Below are 14,685 nucleotides of genomic sequence, written 5' to 3' on the forward strand. Positions count from 1 at the left end.
ACCCTTGTTGCCCCCCAGGTGTGGGATGTGACCACCCAGGGGGTTTGGGGTGGGTTTGGGGTGGTTTTTTGGGGGTTTCTGACCCTTGTTGCCCCCCAGGTGTGGGATGTGACCCCCCAGGAGTTTGGGGTTGGTTTTTAGGGTGGTTTTTGGGGTGATTTGTGCCCGTTGTTGCCCCCCAGGTGTGGGATGTGACCCCCCAGGGGGTTTTGGGGTGGGTTTGGGGTTTTTTTGGGATGATTTGTGCCCCTTTTTGCCCCCCAGGTGTGGGATGTGACCCCCCAGGGGGTTTTGGGGTGGGTTTGGGGTGGTTTTGGGGTGTTTTTGGGGTTGTTTTGGGGGTGGTTTGTGCCCCTTGTTGCCCCCCAGGTGTGGGCTGTGACCACCCAGGGGTTTGGGGTTGGTTTTTAGGGTGTTTTTGGGGTGATTTCTGACCCTTGTTGCCCCCCAGGTGTGGGATGTGACCCCCCAGGGGTTTTTGGGGTGGGTTTGGGGTGGGTTTTTGGGGGTTTCTGACCCTCGTTGCCCCCCAGGTGTGGGCTGTGACCCCCCAGGGGTTTGGGGTTGGTTTTTAGGGTGGGTTTGGGGTGGATTTTGGGGTGGGTTTGGAGGTTGGTTTTTTGGGTGGGTTTTGAGGGGTTTTTGGGGTGTTTTAGGGGTTGGTTTTTGGGGCTTTTTTTGGGGTTTCTCATTTCAGTGCCCCCCCCAGGCTTTTGGGGTAGGTTTGGGGTGGTTTTGGGGTGGATTTTGGGAGGGTTTGGGGTTGGGTTTTTGGGGTTTTTTTGGGGTTTCTCATTTCCATGTCCCCCTAGATTTTTGGGGTGGGTTTTTGGGGTGGGTTTTGAAGGTTTTGGGTGGATATGGGGTGGATTTGGGGTAGGTTTTCGGGGTCGAATTTGGGTGGGTTTTGGGGTGTTTGGGGTTGGGTTTTGGGGGTTTTTTTTGAGGTTTCTCATTTCTGTGCCCCCCCAGTTTTTTGGGGTGGGTTTTGAGGTTTTTGGGGGTTTTTTTGGGGGGTTTCTGACCCTTGTTGCCCCCCAGGTGTGGGATGTGACCCCCCAGGGGTTTTTGGGGTGGGTTTGGGGTGGTTTTGGGATGATTTGTGCCCGTTGTTGCCCCCCAGGTGTGGGCTGTGACCACCCAGGGGGTTTTGGGGTGGTTTTTTTGGGGTTTCTCCTTTCTGTGTCCCCCCAGGTGTGGGATGTGACCACCCAGGGGTTTTTGGGGTTGTTTTTGGGGTGATTTGTGCCCGTTGTTGCCCCCCAGGTGTGGGATGTGACCACCCAGGATCTCTGCTCGGGCTCCCTGACCCTGGACGGGTTCCGGGGTCTCGTCTTCGTGGGGGGGTTCAGCTACGGCGACGTGCTGGGCTCTGCCAAGGGTGAGAGACCTCAAAACCCACCCCAAAACCTGCCCCTCAACCCCAAAAAACACCAAATCCCCCCAAAAAACTGACCCTTGAACCTCAAAATCCCCCCAAAACCGACCCCTGAACCCCCAAAACCCCAAACCTGAGCCTTAAAACCGCCGTGCTGGGCTCGGCCAAGGGTGAGAGACCCCAAAACACACCCCAAAAAACCCCAAAACCTGCCCCTCAACCCCCAAAACCTGCCCCTGAACCCTAAAATACCCCAAATCCCCCCAAAAACCTGATCCCTGAACCCCCAAAACCCCAAAACTGAGCCTTAAAACCACCGTGCTGGGCTCGACCAAGGGTGAGAGAGACCCCAAAACACACCCCAAAACCTGCCCCTCAACCCCAAAAACCACCAAATCCCCAAAAAAACCTGACCCCTGAACCCCAAAAACCCCAAACCTGAGCTTTAAAACCGCCATGCTGAGCTCGGCCAAGGGTGAGAGACCCCAAAACACACCCCAAAACCCACAAAATACATCCCAAAAAACCCCAAAACCCACCCCTGAGCCCCAGAAATGACCCCTGAACCCCAAAATACCCCCAAAACCTGACCCCTGAACCCCAAAACCCCAAAACTGAGCCTTAAAACCGCCGTGCTGGGCTCGGCCAAGGGGGAGAGAGACCCCAAAAACCCCCCAAAACCCCCCAAACCTGCCCCTGAACCCCAAAAACCTGCCCCTGAACCCCAAAACTGACCCCTGAGCCCCAAAATCTCCCCAGAACCTGAGCCCTAAACCCTAAAAACGACCCCCTGAACCCCAAAATTCCCCAAACCCAACTCCATGAACCCTAAACCCGACCCCCTGAACCCCAAAAACCACCAAATCCCCCCAAAAAACCTGACCCCTGAACCCCAAAACTGACCCCTGAGCCCCAAAATCTCCCCAAAACCTGACCCCTAAACCCTAAAAACGACCCCCTGAACCCCAAAATTCCCCAAACCCGACTCCATGAACGCCAAAACCCACCAAATCCCCCAAATAAACTGACCCTGAACCCTAAAAACGACCCCCTGAACCCCCAAAAACCCCAAAACTGAGCTTTAAAACTGACGTGCTGGGCTCGGTCAAGGGGGAGAGAGACCCCAAAAACCCCCAAAACCTGCCCCTGAACCCTAAAAAACACCAAATCCCCCCCAAAAACTGACCCCTGAACCCCAAAACCCCAAACCTGAGCCTTAAAACCGCCGTGCTGGGCTTGGCCAAGGGGGAGAGAGACCCCAAAAACCCCCAAATCCTGCCCCTCAACCCCAAAACCTGCCCCTGAACCCTAAAATACCCCAAATCCCCCAAAACCCGACCCCTGAACCCCAAAACCCCAAAACTGAGCCTTAAAACCGCCGTGCTGGGCTCGGCCAAGGGTGAGAGAGACCCCAAAGCACACCCCAAAAACCCCAAAACCTGCCCCTCAACCCCAAAAAACACCAAATCCCCCCAAAAAACTGACCCTTGAACCCTAAAAACCCCCAAAACCTACCCCATGAACCCTAAAAACGACCCCCTGAACCCTGAAAACCCCAAACCCCACCCCTGAACCCCCAAACCCCACCCTAGGAACCCTAAAAACAACCCCCTGAACCCTGAAAACCCCCAAAATCCCCCCAAAAACTGACCCCCTGAACCCCCAAAACCCCCAAACCCCACCCCTGAACCCCAAAACCCCACCCTATGAACCCCAAAACTGACCCCCTGAACCCTAAAACCCCCAAAACTGAACCCTAAAAACCCCAAAAACTGACCCCTGAACCCCAAAACCCACCACATCCCCCCAAAAAACTGACCCTAAAACCCCAAAACCCAACCCCCTGAACCCCAAAAATCCCCCAAACTGACCCCCAAAACCCCAAACCCCACCTCTAAACCCCAAAAACCCACCCTATGAACCCCAAAACTGACCCCCTGAACCCTAAAAACCCCAAAACTGAACCCTAAAAACCCCAAACCCCACCCCTGAACCCCCAAACCCACCAAATCCCCCCAAAAAACTGACCCTAAAACCCCAAAACCCAACCCCCTGAACCCCAAAAACCCCCCAAACTGACCCCCAAAACCCCAAACCCCACCTCTAAACCCCAAAACCCCACCCTATGAACCCCAAAACTGACCCCCTGAACCCTAAAAACCCCAAAACTGAACCCTAAACCCTAAAAACGATCCTCTGAACCCTAAAAACCCCCCAAACCCCACCCCTGAACCCCAAAACCCACCCTATGAACCCCAAAACCCAACCCCCTGAACCCTAAAAACCCCAAAACTGAACCCTAAAAACCCCCAAATCCCCCCAAAAAACTGACCCCTGAACCCTAAAAACCCCCCAAAACTGTCCCCTAAACCCTAAAAACGATCCTCTGAACCCTAAAACCCCCCAAAACCCACCCCTGAACCCCCAAAACCACCAAATCCCCCAAAAACTGACTCTTGAACCCCAAAAATCCCAAAAACCCCGCCCCTGAACCCCAAAACTCACCAAATCCCCCAAATAAGCTGACCCCTGAACCCCAAAAATGACCCCTGAACCCCAAAATCTCCCCAAAACCTGACCCCTAAACCCTAAAAATGACCCCCTGAATCCCAAAATTCCCCAAACCCGACTCCATGAACCCCAAAACCCACCAAATCCCCCAAATAAACTGACCCCTGAACCCTAAAAACGACCCCCTGAACCCCCAAATCCCCCAAAACCAACCCCTGAACCCCCAAAACCCCAAACCTGAGCCTTAAAACCGCCGTGCTGGGCTCGGCCAAGGGGGAGAGAGACCCCAAAACACACCCCAAAAACCCCCAAAACCTGCCCCTCAACCCCAAAAAACACCAAATCCCCCAAAAAACTGACCCCTGAACCCTAAAAACCCCAAAAACCCGCCCCTGAACCCCAAAACTCACCAAATCCCCCAAATAAACTGACCCCTGAACCCCAAAAATGACCCCTGAACCCCAAAATCTCCCCAAAAATGACCCCTGAACCCCAAAATCTCCCCAAAAATGACCCCTGAACCCTAAAAACGACCCCCTGAACCCCAAAACCCCAAAACTGAGCCTTAAAACCACCGTGCTGGGCTCGGCCAAGGGTGAGAGAGACCCCAAAACACACCCCAAAAACCCCAAAACCTGCCCCTCAACCCCAAAAATGACCCCTGAACCCCAAAACTGACCCCTGAACCCCAAAATCCCCCCAAAAAACTGACCCCTGAACCCTAAATATGATCCCTGAACCCCCCAAACCCACCCCATGAACCCTAAAATCCCCCAAGTCCCCCCCAAAACCCCACCCCTGAACCCCAAAAACCACCAAATCCCCCCAAAAAACTGACCCCTGAACCCTAAAAATGACCCCCTGAACCATAAAAACCCCAAACCCCAGCCCTGAACCCCAAAACCCCACCCTATGAACCCCAAAACTGATCCCCTGAACCCTAAAAACCCCCAAACTGAACCCTAAAAACCCCCAAATTCCCCCAAAAAACTGATCCCTGAACCCTAAAAACCCCAAAACTGTCCCCTAAACTCTAAAACCCACCCCTGAACCCCAAAACCCACCCTATGAACCCCAAAACTGACCCCCTGAACCCTAAAAACCCCAAAACTGAACCCTAAAAACCCCAAACCCCACCCCTGAACCCCAAAACCCACCACATCCCCCCAAAAAACTGACCCTAAAACCCCAAAACCCAACCCCCTGAACCCCAAAACCCCCCAAACTGACCCCCAAAACCCCAAACCCACCCCTGAACCCCAAAACCCCACCCTATGAACCCCAAAACTGACCCCCTGAACCCTAAAAACCCCAAACCCCACCCCTGAACCCCCAAACCCACCAAATCCCCCCAAAAAACTGACCCTAAAACCCCAAAACCCAACCCCCTGAACCCTAAAAACCCCAAAACTGACCCTAAAAACCCCAAACCCCAACCCCCTGAACCCCAAAAACCCCCCAAACTGACCCCCAAAACCCCAAACCCACCCCCCTGAACCCCAAAACCCCCTCCCTGTTTGGGATGTCCCTGGTTTTTAGGGGTGGGGATTTTTGGGGTTTCCCAGGTTTTTTTTAGGATTTCCCACTTTTTGGGGGCTTCCCTCTCTCAGGGTCAGGATTTTTGGGGTCCCCCTCGATTTTTGGGGTCCCCCCGACCCCTCCTTCCCTCCCCAGCTTTGGGGTTTTGGGGTGTCCCTCTTTTTGGGGTTTCCTGGTTTTTTTGGGGTTTCCTGGGGTTTTTTGGGGTTTCCCACTTTTTGGGGGTTTCCCCCTTTCAGGGTCAGGATTTTTGGGGTCCCCCCTGTTTTTGGGGCCCCCCCTGGCCCCCCTTTCCCCCCCCACCTTTGGGGTTTGGGGGTGTCCCTCCTTTTGGGGTTTCCCAGGTTTTTTTAGGATTTCCCACTTTTTGGGGGTTTCCCTCTTTCAGGGTCAGGATTTTTGGGGTCCCCCCTTGTTTTTGGGGTCCCCCCTGACCCCTCCTTTCCCCCCCCAGCTTTGGGGTTTTGGGGTGTCCCTCTTTTTGGGGTTTCCTGGGTTTTTTTAGGATTTCCTGTTTTTTTAGGATTTCCCACTTTTTGGGGGTTTCCCTCTCTCAGGCTCAGGATTTTTGGGGTCCCCCTCGATTTTTGGGGTCCCCCCGACCCCTCCTTTCCCTCCCACCTTTGGGGTTTTGGGGGTGTCCCTCCTTTTAGGATTTCCTGGTCTTTTAGGATTTCCCACTTTTTGGGGGTTTCCCTCTTTCAGGGTCAGGATTTTTGGGGTCCCCCCTGTTTTTGGGTCCCCCCTGACCCCCCGTGTCCCCCCCAGGTTGGGCAGCAGCCCCCACCTTTGGGGTTTGGGGGTGTCCCTCCTTTTAGGATTTCCCATTTTTTTAGGATTTCCCACTTTTTGGGGGTTTCCCTCTTTCAGGCTCAGGATTTTTGGGGTCCCCCCCATTTTTGGGGTGCCCCTGACCCCTCCTTTCCCCCCCACCTTTGGGGTTTTGGGGTGTCCCTCTTTTTGGGGTTTCCTGGGTTTTTTGGGACTTCCTGGGTTTTTTTTTAGGATTTCCCATTTTTTTAGGATTTCCCACTTTTTTGGGGGTTTCCCTCTTTCAGGGTCAGGATTTTTGGGGTCCCCTCGATTTTTGGGGTTCCCCCTGACCCCTCCTTTCCCCCCCAGCTTTGGGGTTTTGGGGTGTCCCTCCTTTTAGGATTTCCTGGTTTTTTAGGATTTCCTGGTTTTTTAGGATTTCCTGGTTTTTTGGGGGTTTCCCCCTTTCAGGGTCAGGATTTTTGGGGTCCCCCCCATTTTTGGGGTGCCCCTGACCCCTCCTTTCCCCCCCAGGTTGGGCAGCAACCCCCACCTTTGGGGTTTGGAGGTGTCCCTCCTTTTAGGATTTCCCATTTTTTTAGGATTTCCCACTTTTTGGGGGTTTCCCTCTCTCAGGGTCAGGATTTTTGGGGTCTCCCCGATTTTTGGGGTCCCCCCTGACCCCTCCTTCCCTCCCCAGCTTTGGGGTTTTGGGGTGTCCCTCTTTTTGGTGTTTCCTGGTTTTTTTTAGGATTTCCTGTTTTTTTAGGGTTTCCCACTTTTTGGGGGTTTCCCTCTTTCAGGGTCAGGATTTTTGGGGTCTCCCTGATTTTTGGGGTCCCCCCTGACCCCTCCTTCCCCCCCCAGCTTTGGGGTTTTGGGGTGTCCCTCTTTTTGGGGTTTCCTGGGTTTTTTGGGGTTTCCTGGGGTTTTTTAGGATTTCCCACTTTTTGGGGGTTTCCCTCTTTCAGGGTCAGGATTTTTGGGGTCCCCCTTGGTTTTGGGGTGCCCCCTGACCCCCCTTTCCCCCCCCACCTTTGGGGTTTTGAGGCGTCCCTCCTTTTAGGATTTCCTGGGTTTTTTTAGGATTTCCCACTTTTTGGGGGTTTCCCTCTTTCAGGCTCAGGATTTTTGGGGTCCCCCCCTGTTTTTGAGGCCCCTTCTGACCCCTCCTTTCCCTCCCAGCTTTGGGGTTTTGGGGTGTCCCTCTTTTTGGGGTTTCCTGGGTTTTTTGGGGTTTCCTGGGTTTTTTGGGGTTTCCAACTTTTTGGGAGTTTCCCTCTTTCAGGGTCAGGATTTTTGGGGTCCCCCTCGATTTTTGGGGTGTCCCCTGACCCCTCCTTTCCCTCCCACCTTTGGGGTTTGGGGGTGTCCCTCCTTTTAGGATTTCCTGGTTTTTTAGGATTTCCCACTTTTTGGGGGTTTCCCTCTTTCAGGGTCAGGATTTTTGGGGTCCCCCCTGTTTTTGGGGTCCCCCCTGACCCCCGTGTGCCCCCCAGGTTGGGCAGCAGCCGTTCAGTTCAACCCCCACGTCCGGGGGGCCCTCGAGAGGTTCCGGCGCCGCCCCGACACCTTCAGCCTGGGGGTCTGCAACGGGTGCCAGCTGATGGCCCTGCTGGGCTGGGTGGGGCCTCAGGCAGGTCAGTGCCACACCTGTCACCTCCTGTGTCACCTGTGTCACCCCAATGTCACCTGTGTCACCCCAGTGTCCCCCCCAATGTCCCCCAATGTCCCCAATGTCCCCCCAATGTCCCCCAATGTCCCCCCAATGTCCCCCCAATGTCCCCCAATGTCCCCCCAATGTCCCCCCAATGTCCCCCCAGTGTCCCCTGGGGGTCTGCAACGGATGCCAGCTCCTGGCCCTGCTGGGCTGGGTGGGGCCTCAGGCAGGTCAGTGCCACCTCCCTGTCACCTCTGGGTCACCTGTGTCACCCCAATGTCACCTGTGTCATCTGTGTGTCACCTGTGTCACATCTGTCACCTCCTGTGTCACCTGTGTCACCCCAGTGTCACCTCTGTCACCTCCCTGTGTCACCTGTCACCCCAATGTCACCTGTGTGTCACCTGTGTCACCTGTGTCACCCCAGTGTCACCTGTGTCACCTCCCTGTGTCACCTGTCACCCCAATGTCACCTGTGTCACCTCCTGTGTCACCTGTCACCCCAATGTCACCTGTGTGTCACCTGTGTCACCTGTGTCACCCCAGTGTCACCTGTGTCACCTCCCTGTGTCACCTGTCACCCCAATGTCACCTGTGTCACCTGTATGTCACCTCAGTGTCTCCCCTGTCACCTCTGTGTCACCTCAGTGTCACCTCAGTGTCACCTCTGTCACCTCCCTGTGTCACCTCTGTCACCTCCCCGTGTCCCCTCAATGTCACCTGGGGGGTCACCTGTGTCCCCTCAATGTCCCTTTTGTCCCCCCTTTGTCCCCACATGGTCCCCACATTGTCCCCCTTTGTCCCCAGAGGGGGGGTCCCCTCTGTCCCCCCCGGCTGTGGTTGTGACCCCCCCCCTTTGTCCCCACATTGTCCCCATTTGTCCCCAGAGGGGGGGTCCCCTCTGTCCCCCCCAGCCGTGGTTCTGACCCCCCCCGTGTCCCCCCTTTGTCCCCACATTGTCCCTTTGTGTCCCCTCCATGTCCCCCCCTTTTTCCCCCCCTTTGTCCCCCCCTTTGTCCCCCCCGTGTCCCCTCCTGTCCCCCTTTGTGTCCCTCCCTTTGTCCCTGGGGGTGTCCCTTGATCTGCCCCCCCATTTACCCCCTCGGAGGTCCCTGGGGGGTCCCCCCCATGTCCCCCCCTTTGTGTCCCCCTTTGTGTCCCCCCCTGACACCCCCCTTTGTCCCCGGGGGGGGTCCCCTCTGTGTCCCCCCGTTGTCCCCCTTTGTCCCCACATTGTCCCCCCCTTTTGTCCCCCCCAGGACCCCCCCGAGTGACCCTTTTTCATTCCAGGGGGGTCCCTGGGGGGTGTCCCCTGACTTGCCCCCCCAGAACCCTCCCAGAACCCCCCAAACCCCCCCTGGGACCCCCCAAACACCTCAGAACCTCCCCAGACACTCCCTGGGACCCCCAATTTCCCCCCTGGGACCCCCAAAACCTCCTTCAGGACTCTCCCAAGACCCCCCAAAACCCTCCTACAACCCCCCAAACCCCCCCTGTGCCCCCCCAAGACACCTCAGGACCTCCCCAGACACCCCCCAGGAACCCCAAAAGCCCCCCCTTTGTCCCCCCCGTGTCCCCCCTTTGTGTCCCCTTTGTGTCCCCTCCATGTCCCCCCTTTGTCCCCACATTCTCCCCCCCTTTGTCCCCCCCGGACCCTCCCGAGTGACCCTTTTTCATTCCGGGGGGGTCTCTGGGGAGTGTTCCCTGATTTGTCCCCCCCTGACACCCCCCTTTGTCCCCAGAGGGGGGGGGCCCTTTTGTCCCCCCAGCCGTGGTTCTGACCCCCCCCGTGTCCCCCCTTTGTCCCCCCCTGACCCCCCCTTTGTCCCCAGATGGGGGGTCCCTCGTGTCCCCCCTTTGTCCCTCCCATGTCCCCACATTGTCCCCCCTTTGTCCCCAGAGGGGGGGTCCCTTTTGCCCCCCCAGCCGTGGTTCTGACCCCCCCCCCGTGTCCCCCTTTGTCCCCAACCTGTCCTCCTTTGTCCCCAGATGGGGGGTCCCCCGGAGCCCCCCCGCCGTGGTCCTGACCCCCCCGTGTCCCCCCTTTGTCCCCAGATGGGGGGTCCCCCGTGTCCCCCCTTTGTCCCCAGATGGGGGGTCCCCCGTGTCCCCCCCGGCCGTGGTTCTGACCCCCCCGACACCCCCTTTGTCCCCAGAGGGGGGGGGGGTCTGCCATGTCCCCCCCCGCCGTGGTCCTGACCCCCCCCCCGTGTCCCCCCTTTGTCCCCACATTCTCCCCCCCTTTGTCCCCCCCTGACACCCCCTTTTTTCCCCAGATGGGGGGTCCCCCCGTGTCCCCCCCCGCCGTGGTCCTGACCCCCCCCTTTTTCCCCAGATGGGGGGTCCCCCGTGTCCCCCATTTGTCCCCCCCTGACCCCCCCTTTGTCCCCAGATGGGGGGTCTCCCGGAGCCCCCCCCGCCGTGGTCCTGACCCCCAACGCCTCGGGCCGGTTCGAGTCCCGGTTCGTGACGGTTCGGGTGGAGCCGGGACCCGCCCTGATGCTGCGGGGCATGGAGGGGAGCACCCTGGGGTGCTGGGGTGGCACACGGGGAAGGTACTGGGGGCACTGGGAGGGACTGGGAGGAGATTGGGGAGGGACTGGGAGGGGACTGGGAGGGGATTGGGAGGGGACTGGGAGGGGATTGGGAGGGACTGGGAGGGGATTGGGAGGGGTCTGGGAGGGACTGGGAGGGACTGGGAGGGCACTGGAGGGACTGGGAGGGCACTGGGAGGGACTGGGAGGCACTGGGAGGGGATTGGGAGGGACTGGAAGGGACTGGGAGCACTGGGAGGGACTGGGAGGGCACTGGGAGGGGATTGGGAGGGACTGGGAGGGACTGGGAGGGGATTGGGAGGGACTGGGAGGGACTGGGGGGATGGAGGGCAGCACCCTGGGGTGCTGGGTGGCACACGGGGAAGGTACTGGGGGCACTGGGAGGGACTGGGAGGGGATTGGGAGGAGATTGGGAGGGACTGGGAGGGGATTGGGAGGGACTGGGAGGGACTGGGAGGGGATTGGGAGGGACTGGGAGGGGACTGGGAGGAGATTGGGAGGGACTGGGAGGGGACTGGGAGGGACTGGGAGGGGATTGGGAGGGACTGGGAGGGGATTGGGAGGGACTGGGAGGCACTGGGAGGGACTGGGGGGATGGAGGGGAGCACCCCGGGGTGCTGGGTGGCACACGGGGAAGGTACTTGGGGCACTGGGAGGGACTGGGAGGGGATTGGGAGGGGACTGGGAGGGACTGGGAGGGGTCTGGGAGGGGATTGGGAGGGACTGGGAGGAGATTGGGAGGCACTGGGAGGCACTGGGAGGCACTGGGGGGATGGAGGGGAGCACCCTGGGGGTCTGGGTGGCACACGGGGAAGGTACTGGGGGGCACTGGGGGGCACTGGGAGGGACTGGGAGGAGATTGGGAGGGACTGGGAGGGGATTGGGAGCACTGGGAGGGACTGGGAGGGGATTGGGAGGGACTGGGAGGCACTGGGAGGCACTGGGGGCATGGAGGGGAGCACCCCGGGGTGCTGGGTGGCACACGGGGAAGGTACTGGGGGCACTGGGAGGGATTGGGAGGGGATTGGGAGGGGACTGGGAGGGATTGGGAGGGGACTGGGAGGGATTGGGAGGGGACTGGGAGGAACTGGGAGGGGATTGGGAGGCACTGGGAGGCACTGGGGGGATGGAGGGGAGCACCCTGGGGTGCTGGGTGGCACACGGGGAAGGTACTGGGGGCACTGGGAGGCACTGGGAGGGACTGGGAGGGGATTGGGAGGGACTGGGAGGGACTGGGAGGGGATTGGGAGGGACTGGGAGGGATTGGGAGCACTGGGAGGGACTGGGAGGGACTGGGAGGGGTCTGGGAGGGGATTGGGAGGGGATTGCAGCACTGGGAGGGGATTGGGAGGGACTGGGAGGGACTGGGAGGGGATTGGGAGGGACTGGGAGGGACTGGGAGGGGATTGGGAGGGGATTGGGAGGGACTGGGAGGGACTGGGAGGGATTGGGAGGGACTGGGAGGAGATTGGGAGGGACTGGGAGGAGATTGGGAGGGACTGGGTGGCACACGGGGAAGGTACTGGGGGCACTGGGGGGCACTGGGAGGGACTGGGAGGGGGTTGGGAGGCACTGGGAGGGACTGGGAGGCACTGGGGGGATGGAGGGCAGCACCCTGGGGGTCTGGGTGGCACACGGGGAAGGTACTGGGGGCACTGGGAGGGGACTGGGAGGGGATTGGGAGGGACTGGGAGGGAACTGGGAGGGGATTGGGAGGGACTGGGAGGGGATTGGGAGGCACTGGGAGGGACTGGGAGGGGTCTGGGAGGGGACTGGGAGGGGATTGGGAGGGACTGGGAGGGGATTGGGAGGGATTGGGAGGGACTGGAAGGGGACTGGGAGCACTGGGAGGGACTGGGAGGGGACTGGGAGGGGATTGGGAGGGACTGGGAGGGGATTGGGAGCAGTGGGAGGGACTGGGAGGGACTGGCAGGGGATTGGGAGGGACTGGGAGGGGATTGGGAGGGACTGGGAGGCACTGGGAGGGACTGGGGGGGATGGAGGGGAGCACCCTGGGGGTCTGGGTGGCACACGGGGAAGGTACTGGGGGCACTGGGTGGCACTGGGAGGGACTGGGAGGAGATTGGGAGGGACTGGGAGGGGATTGGGAGCACTGGGAGGGACTGGGAGGGACTGGGAGGGGATTGGGAGGGGATTGGGAGGGACTGGGAGGCACTGGGGGGATGGAGGGGAACACCCTGGGGTGCTGGGTGGCACACGGGGAAGGTACTGGGGGCACTGGGAGGCACTGGGAGGGGATTGGGAGGGACTGGGAGGGGGGTTGGGAGGCACTGGGAGGGACTGGGAGGGGGTTGGGAGGGACTGGGATGCACTGGTGTAACTGGGAGGTCACTGGGGGCGTTACTGGTGTAACGGGGATGTTACTGGGGGGGTCACTGATGTAACTGGGGGGGCACTGGTGTCACTGGGATGTCTCTGGGCTGTCTGTAACTGGTCTAACTGGTCTCTAACTGGTCTCTACCTAACTGATCTAACTGGTCTCCAACTGGTGTCACTGGTCTCCAACTGGTGTCACTGGTGTAAACTGGTGTTACTGGTCCCAGGCCGGTTCCAGTTCCGCCCCCCCCACTCTCTGCACACTGAGGGAACTGGGGGGGCACTGGTGTAACTGGTGTAACTGGGATATCTCTGGGCTGTCACTGGTGTAACTGGGATATCTCTGGGCTGTTATAACTGCTCTAACTGGTGTCACTGGTCTCTAACTGGTCTCTAACTGGTCTCTAACTGGTGTTACTGGTTCCAGGCCGGTTCAGTTCCGCCCCCCCCACTCTGTGCACACTGGGAGAACTGGGATGTAACTGGGCTGTAACTGGGGTATCTCAGGGGTATCTGTAGTCTATCTATAACGGATATAACTGGTGTAACTGGTCTCTAACTGGTGTTACTGGTTTCTCCCAGGCCGGTTCCAGTTCCGCCCCCCCCACTCTGTGCACACTGGGAGAACTGGGGGGCACTGGGCTGTAACTGGGGTAACTGGGGTATCTCAGGGGTATCTGTAGTCTATCTATAACTGGTCTAACTGGTGTCACTGGTCTCTAACTGGTCTCTAACTGGTCTCTAACTGGTTTCTCCCAGGCCGGTTCCAGTTCCGCCCCCCCCACTCTGTGCACACTGAGGGAACTGGGGGGGCACTGGGCTGTAACTGGGGTATATCAGGGGTAATCTGTAGTCTATCTATAACTGTTATAACTGCTCTAACTGGTGTAACTGGTCTCTAACTGGTGTCTCTAACTGGTCTCTAACTGGTTCCAGGCCGGTTCCAGTTCCGCCCCCCCCACTCTGTGCACACTGAGGGAACTGGGGGGGCACTGGGCTGTAACTGGGATATCTCAGGGGTATCTGTAGTCTATCTATAACTGTTATAACTGCTCTAACTGGTGTAACTGGTCTCTAACTGGTCTCTAACTGGTTCCAGGCCGGTTCCAGTTCCGCCCCCCCCACTCTGTGCACACGGCCCTCTCCTCTGCGCTCGTCCCCCTGCGCTACGCCGACGACAGGGGGCGCCCCACGCAGCGCTACCCGCTCAACCCCAACGGCTCCGCGGGGGGCGCGGCCGCGCTCGTCTCGCCGTGCGGGCGCCACCTGGCGGCCATGCCGCACCCCGAGCGGGCCGTGCGCAGCTGGCAGTGCCCCTGGCGCCCCCCGGCGGCCGCGGCGGGGCCCGACGGGCCGTGGCTGAGAATGTTCCGGAACGCGTGCGAGTGGTGCCTGAGGGGGCCCGAGGGGGAGCAGTGACCCCCCCGGGAGGATAGACACCCCCCCTTAATGATGGACCCCCCCTTGGAATGATGGACCCCCCCAGTGACCCCCCCCAACGCGTGCGAGTGGTGCCTGAGGGGGCCCGAGGGGGAGCAGTGACCCCCCCGGGAGGATAGACACCCCCCTGACATCCCCTCTGACCCCCCAACATCCCCTCTGAATGATGGACCCCCCGCAGTGCCCCCCCAACACCTGTGAGTGGTGTCTGAGGGGGCCTGAGGGGGAGCAGTGACCCCCCCGGGAGGATAGACACCCCCCCTTAATGATGGACCCCCCCTTGGAATGATGGACCCCCCCTTGGAATGATGGACCCCCCCAGTGACCCCCCAACGCGTGCGAGTGGTGTCTGAGGGGGCCCGAGGGGGAGGAGTGACCCCCTGAGCCCCCCCCGGGACATGGACACCCCCCTGACATCCCCCCTGAATGATGGACCCCCCCGTGGCCCCCCCTCTGTGACATGGACACCCCCCCTGGGTCATGGACACCCCCCTGACATCCCCCCTGAATGA

At 59.5% G+C, this 14,685-nt stretch overlaps 1 protein-coding gene across 1 annotated transcript in view; it reads left to right on the top strand.

Annotated features, from left to right (window-relative positions):
- PFAS (phosphoribosylformylglycinamidine synthase) overlaps positions 1-14,685 on the top strand; it is a gene marked incomplete at its 5' end in the record, with an annotated part of 38,266 nt that extends 23,581 nt beyond the window's left edge. The window contains 6 exons of the mRNA XM_051770237.1: positions 1,267-1,381; positions 7,681-7,821; positions 10,234-10,372; positions 11,893-11,915; positions 13,833-14,148; positions 14,547-14,685. Of these exons, the coding sequence (XP_051626197.1) occupies positions 1,267-1,381; positions 7,681-7,821; positions 10,234-10,372; positions 11,893-11,915; positions 13,833-14,148; positions 14,547-14,685 (873 nt within the window). The remainder of the gene's footprint in view (positions 1-1,266; positions 1,382-7,680; positions 7,822-10,233; positions 10,373-11,892; positions 11,916-13,832; positions 14,149-14,546) is intronic.

This window comes from Manacus candei, unplaced genomic scaffold (genome assembly GCF_025592945.1).
Source record: "Manacus candei isolate 608988 ecotype Guabito, Panama unplaced genomic scaffold, ASM2559294v1 h1tg000118l, whole genome shotgun sequence".
NCBI classification, from domain to species: Eukaryota; Metazoa; Chordata; class Aves; order Passeriformes; family Pipridae; genus Manacus; species Manacus candei.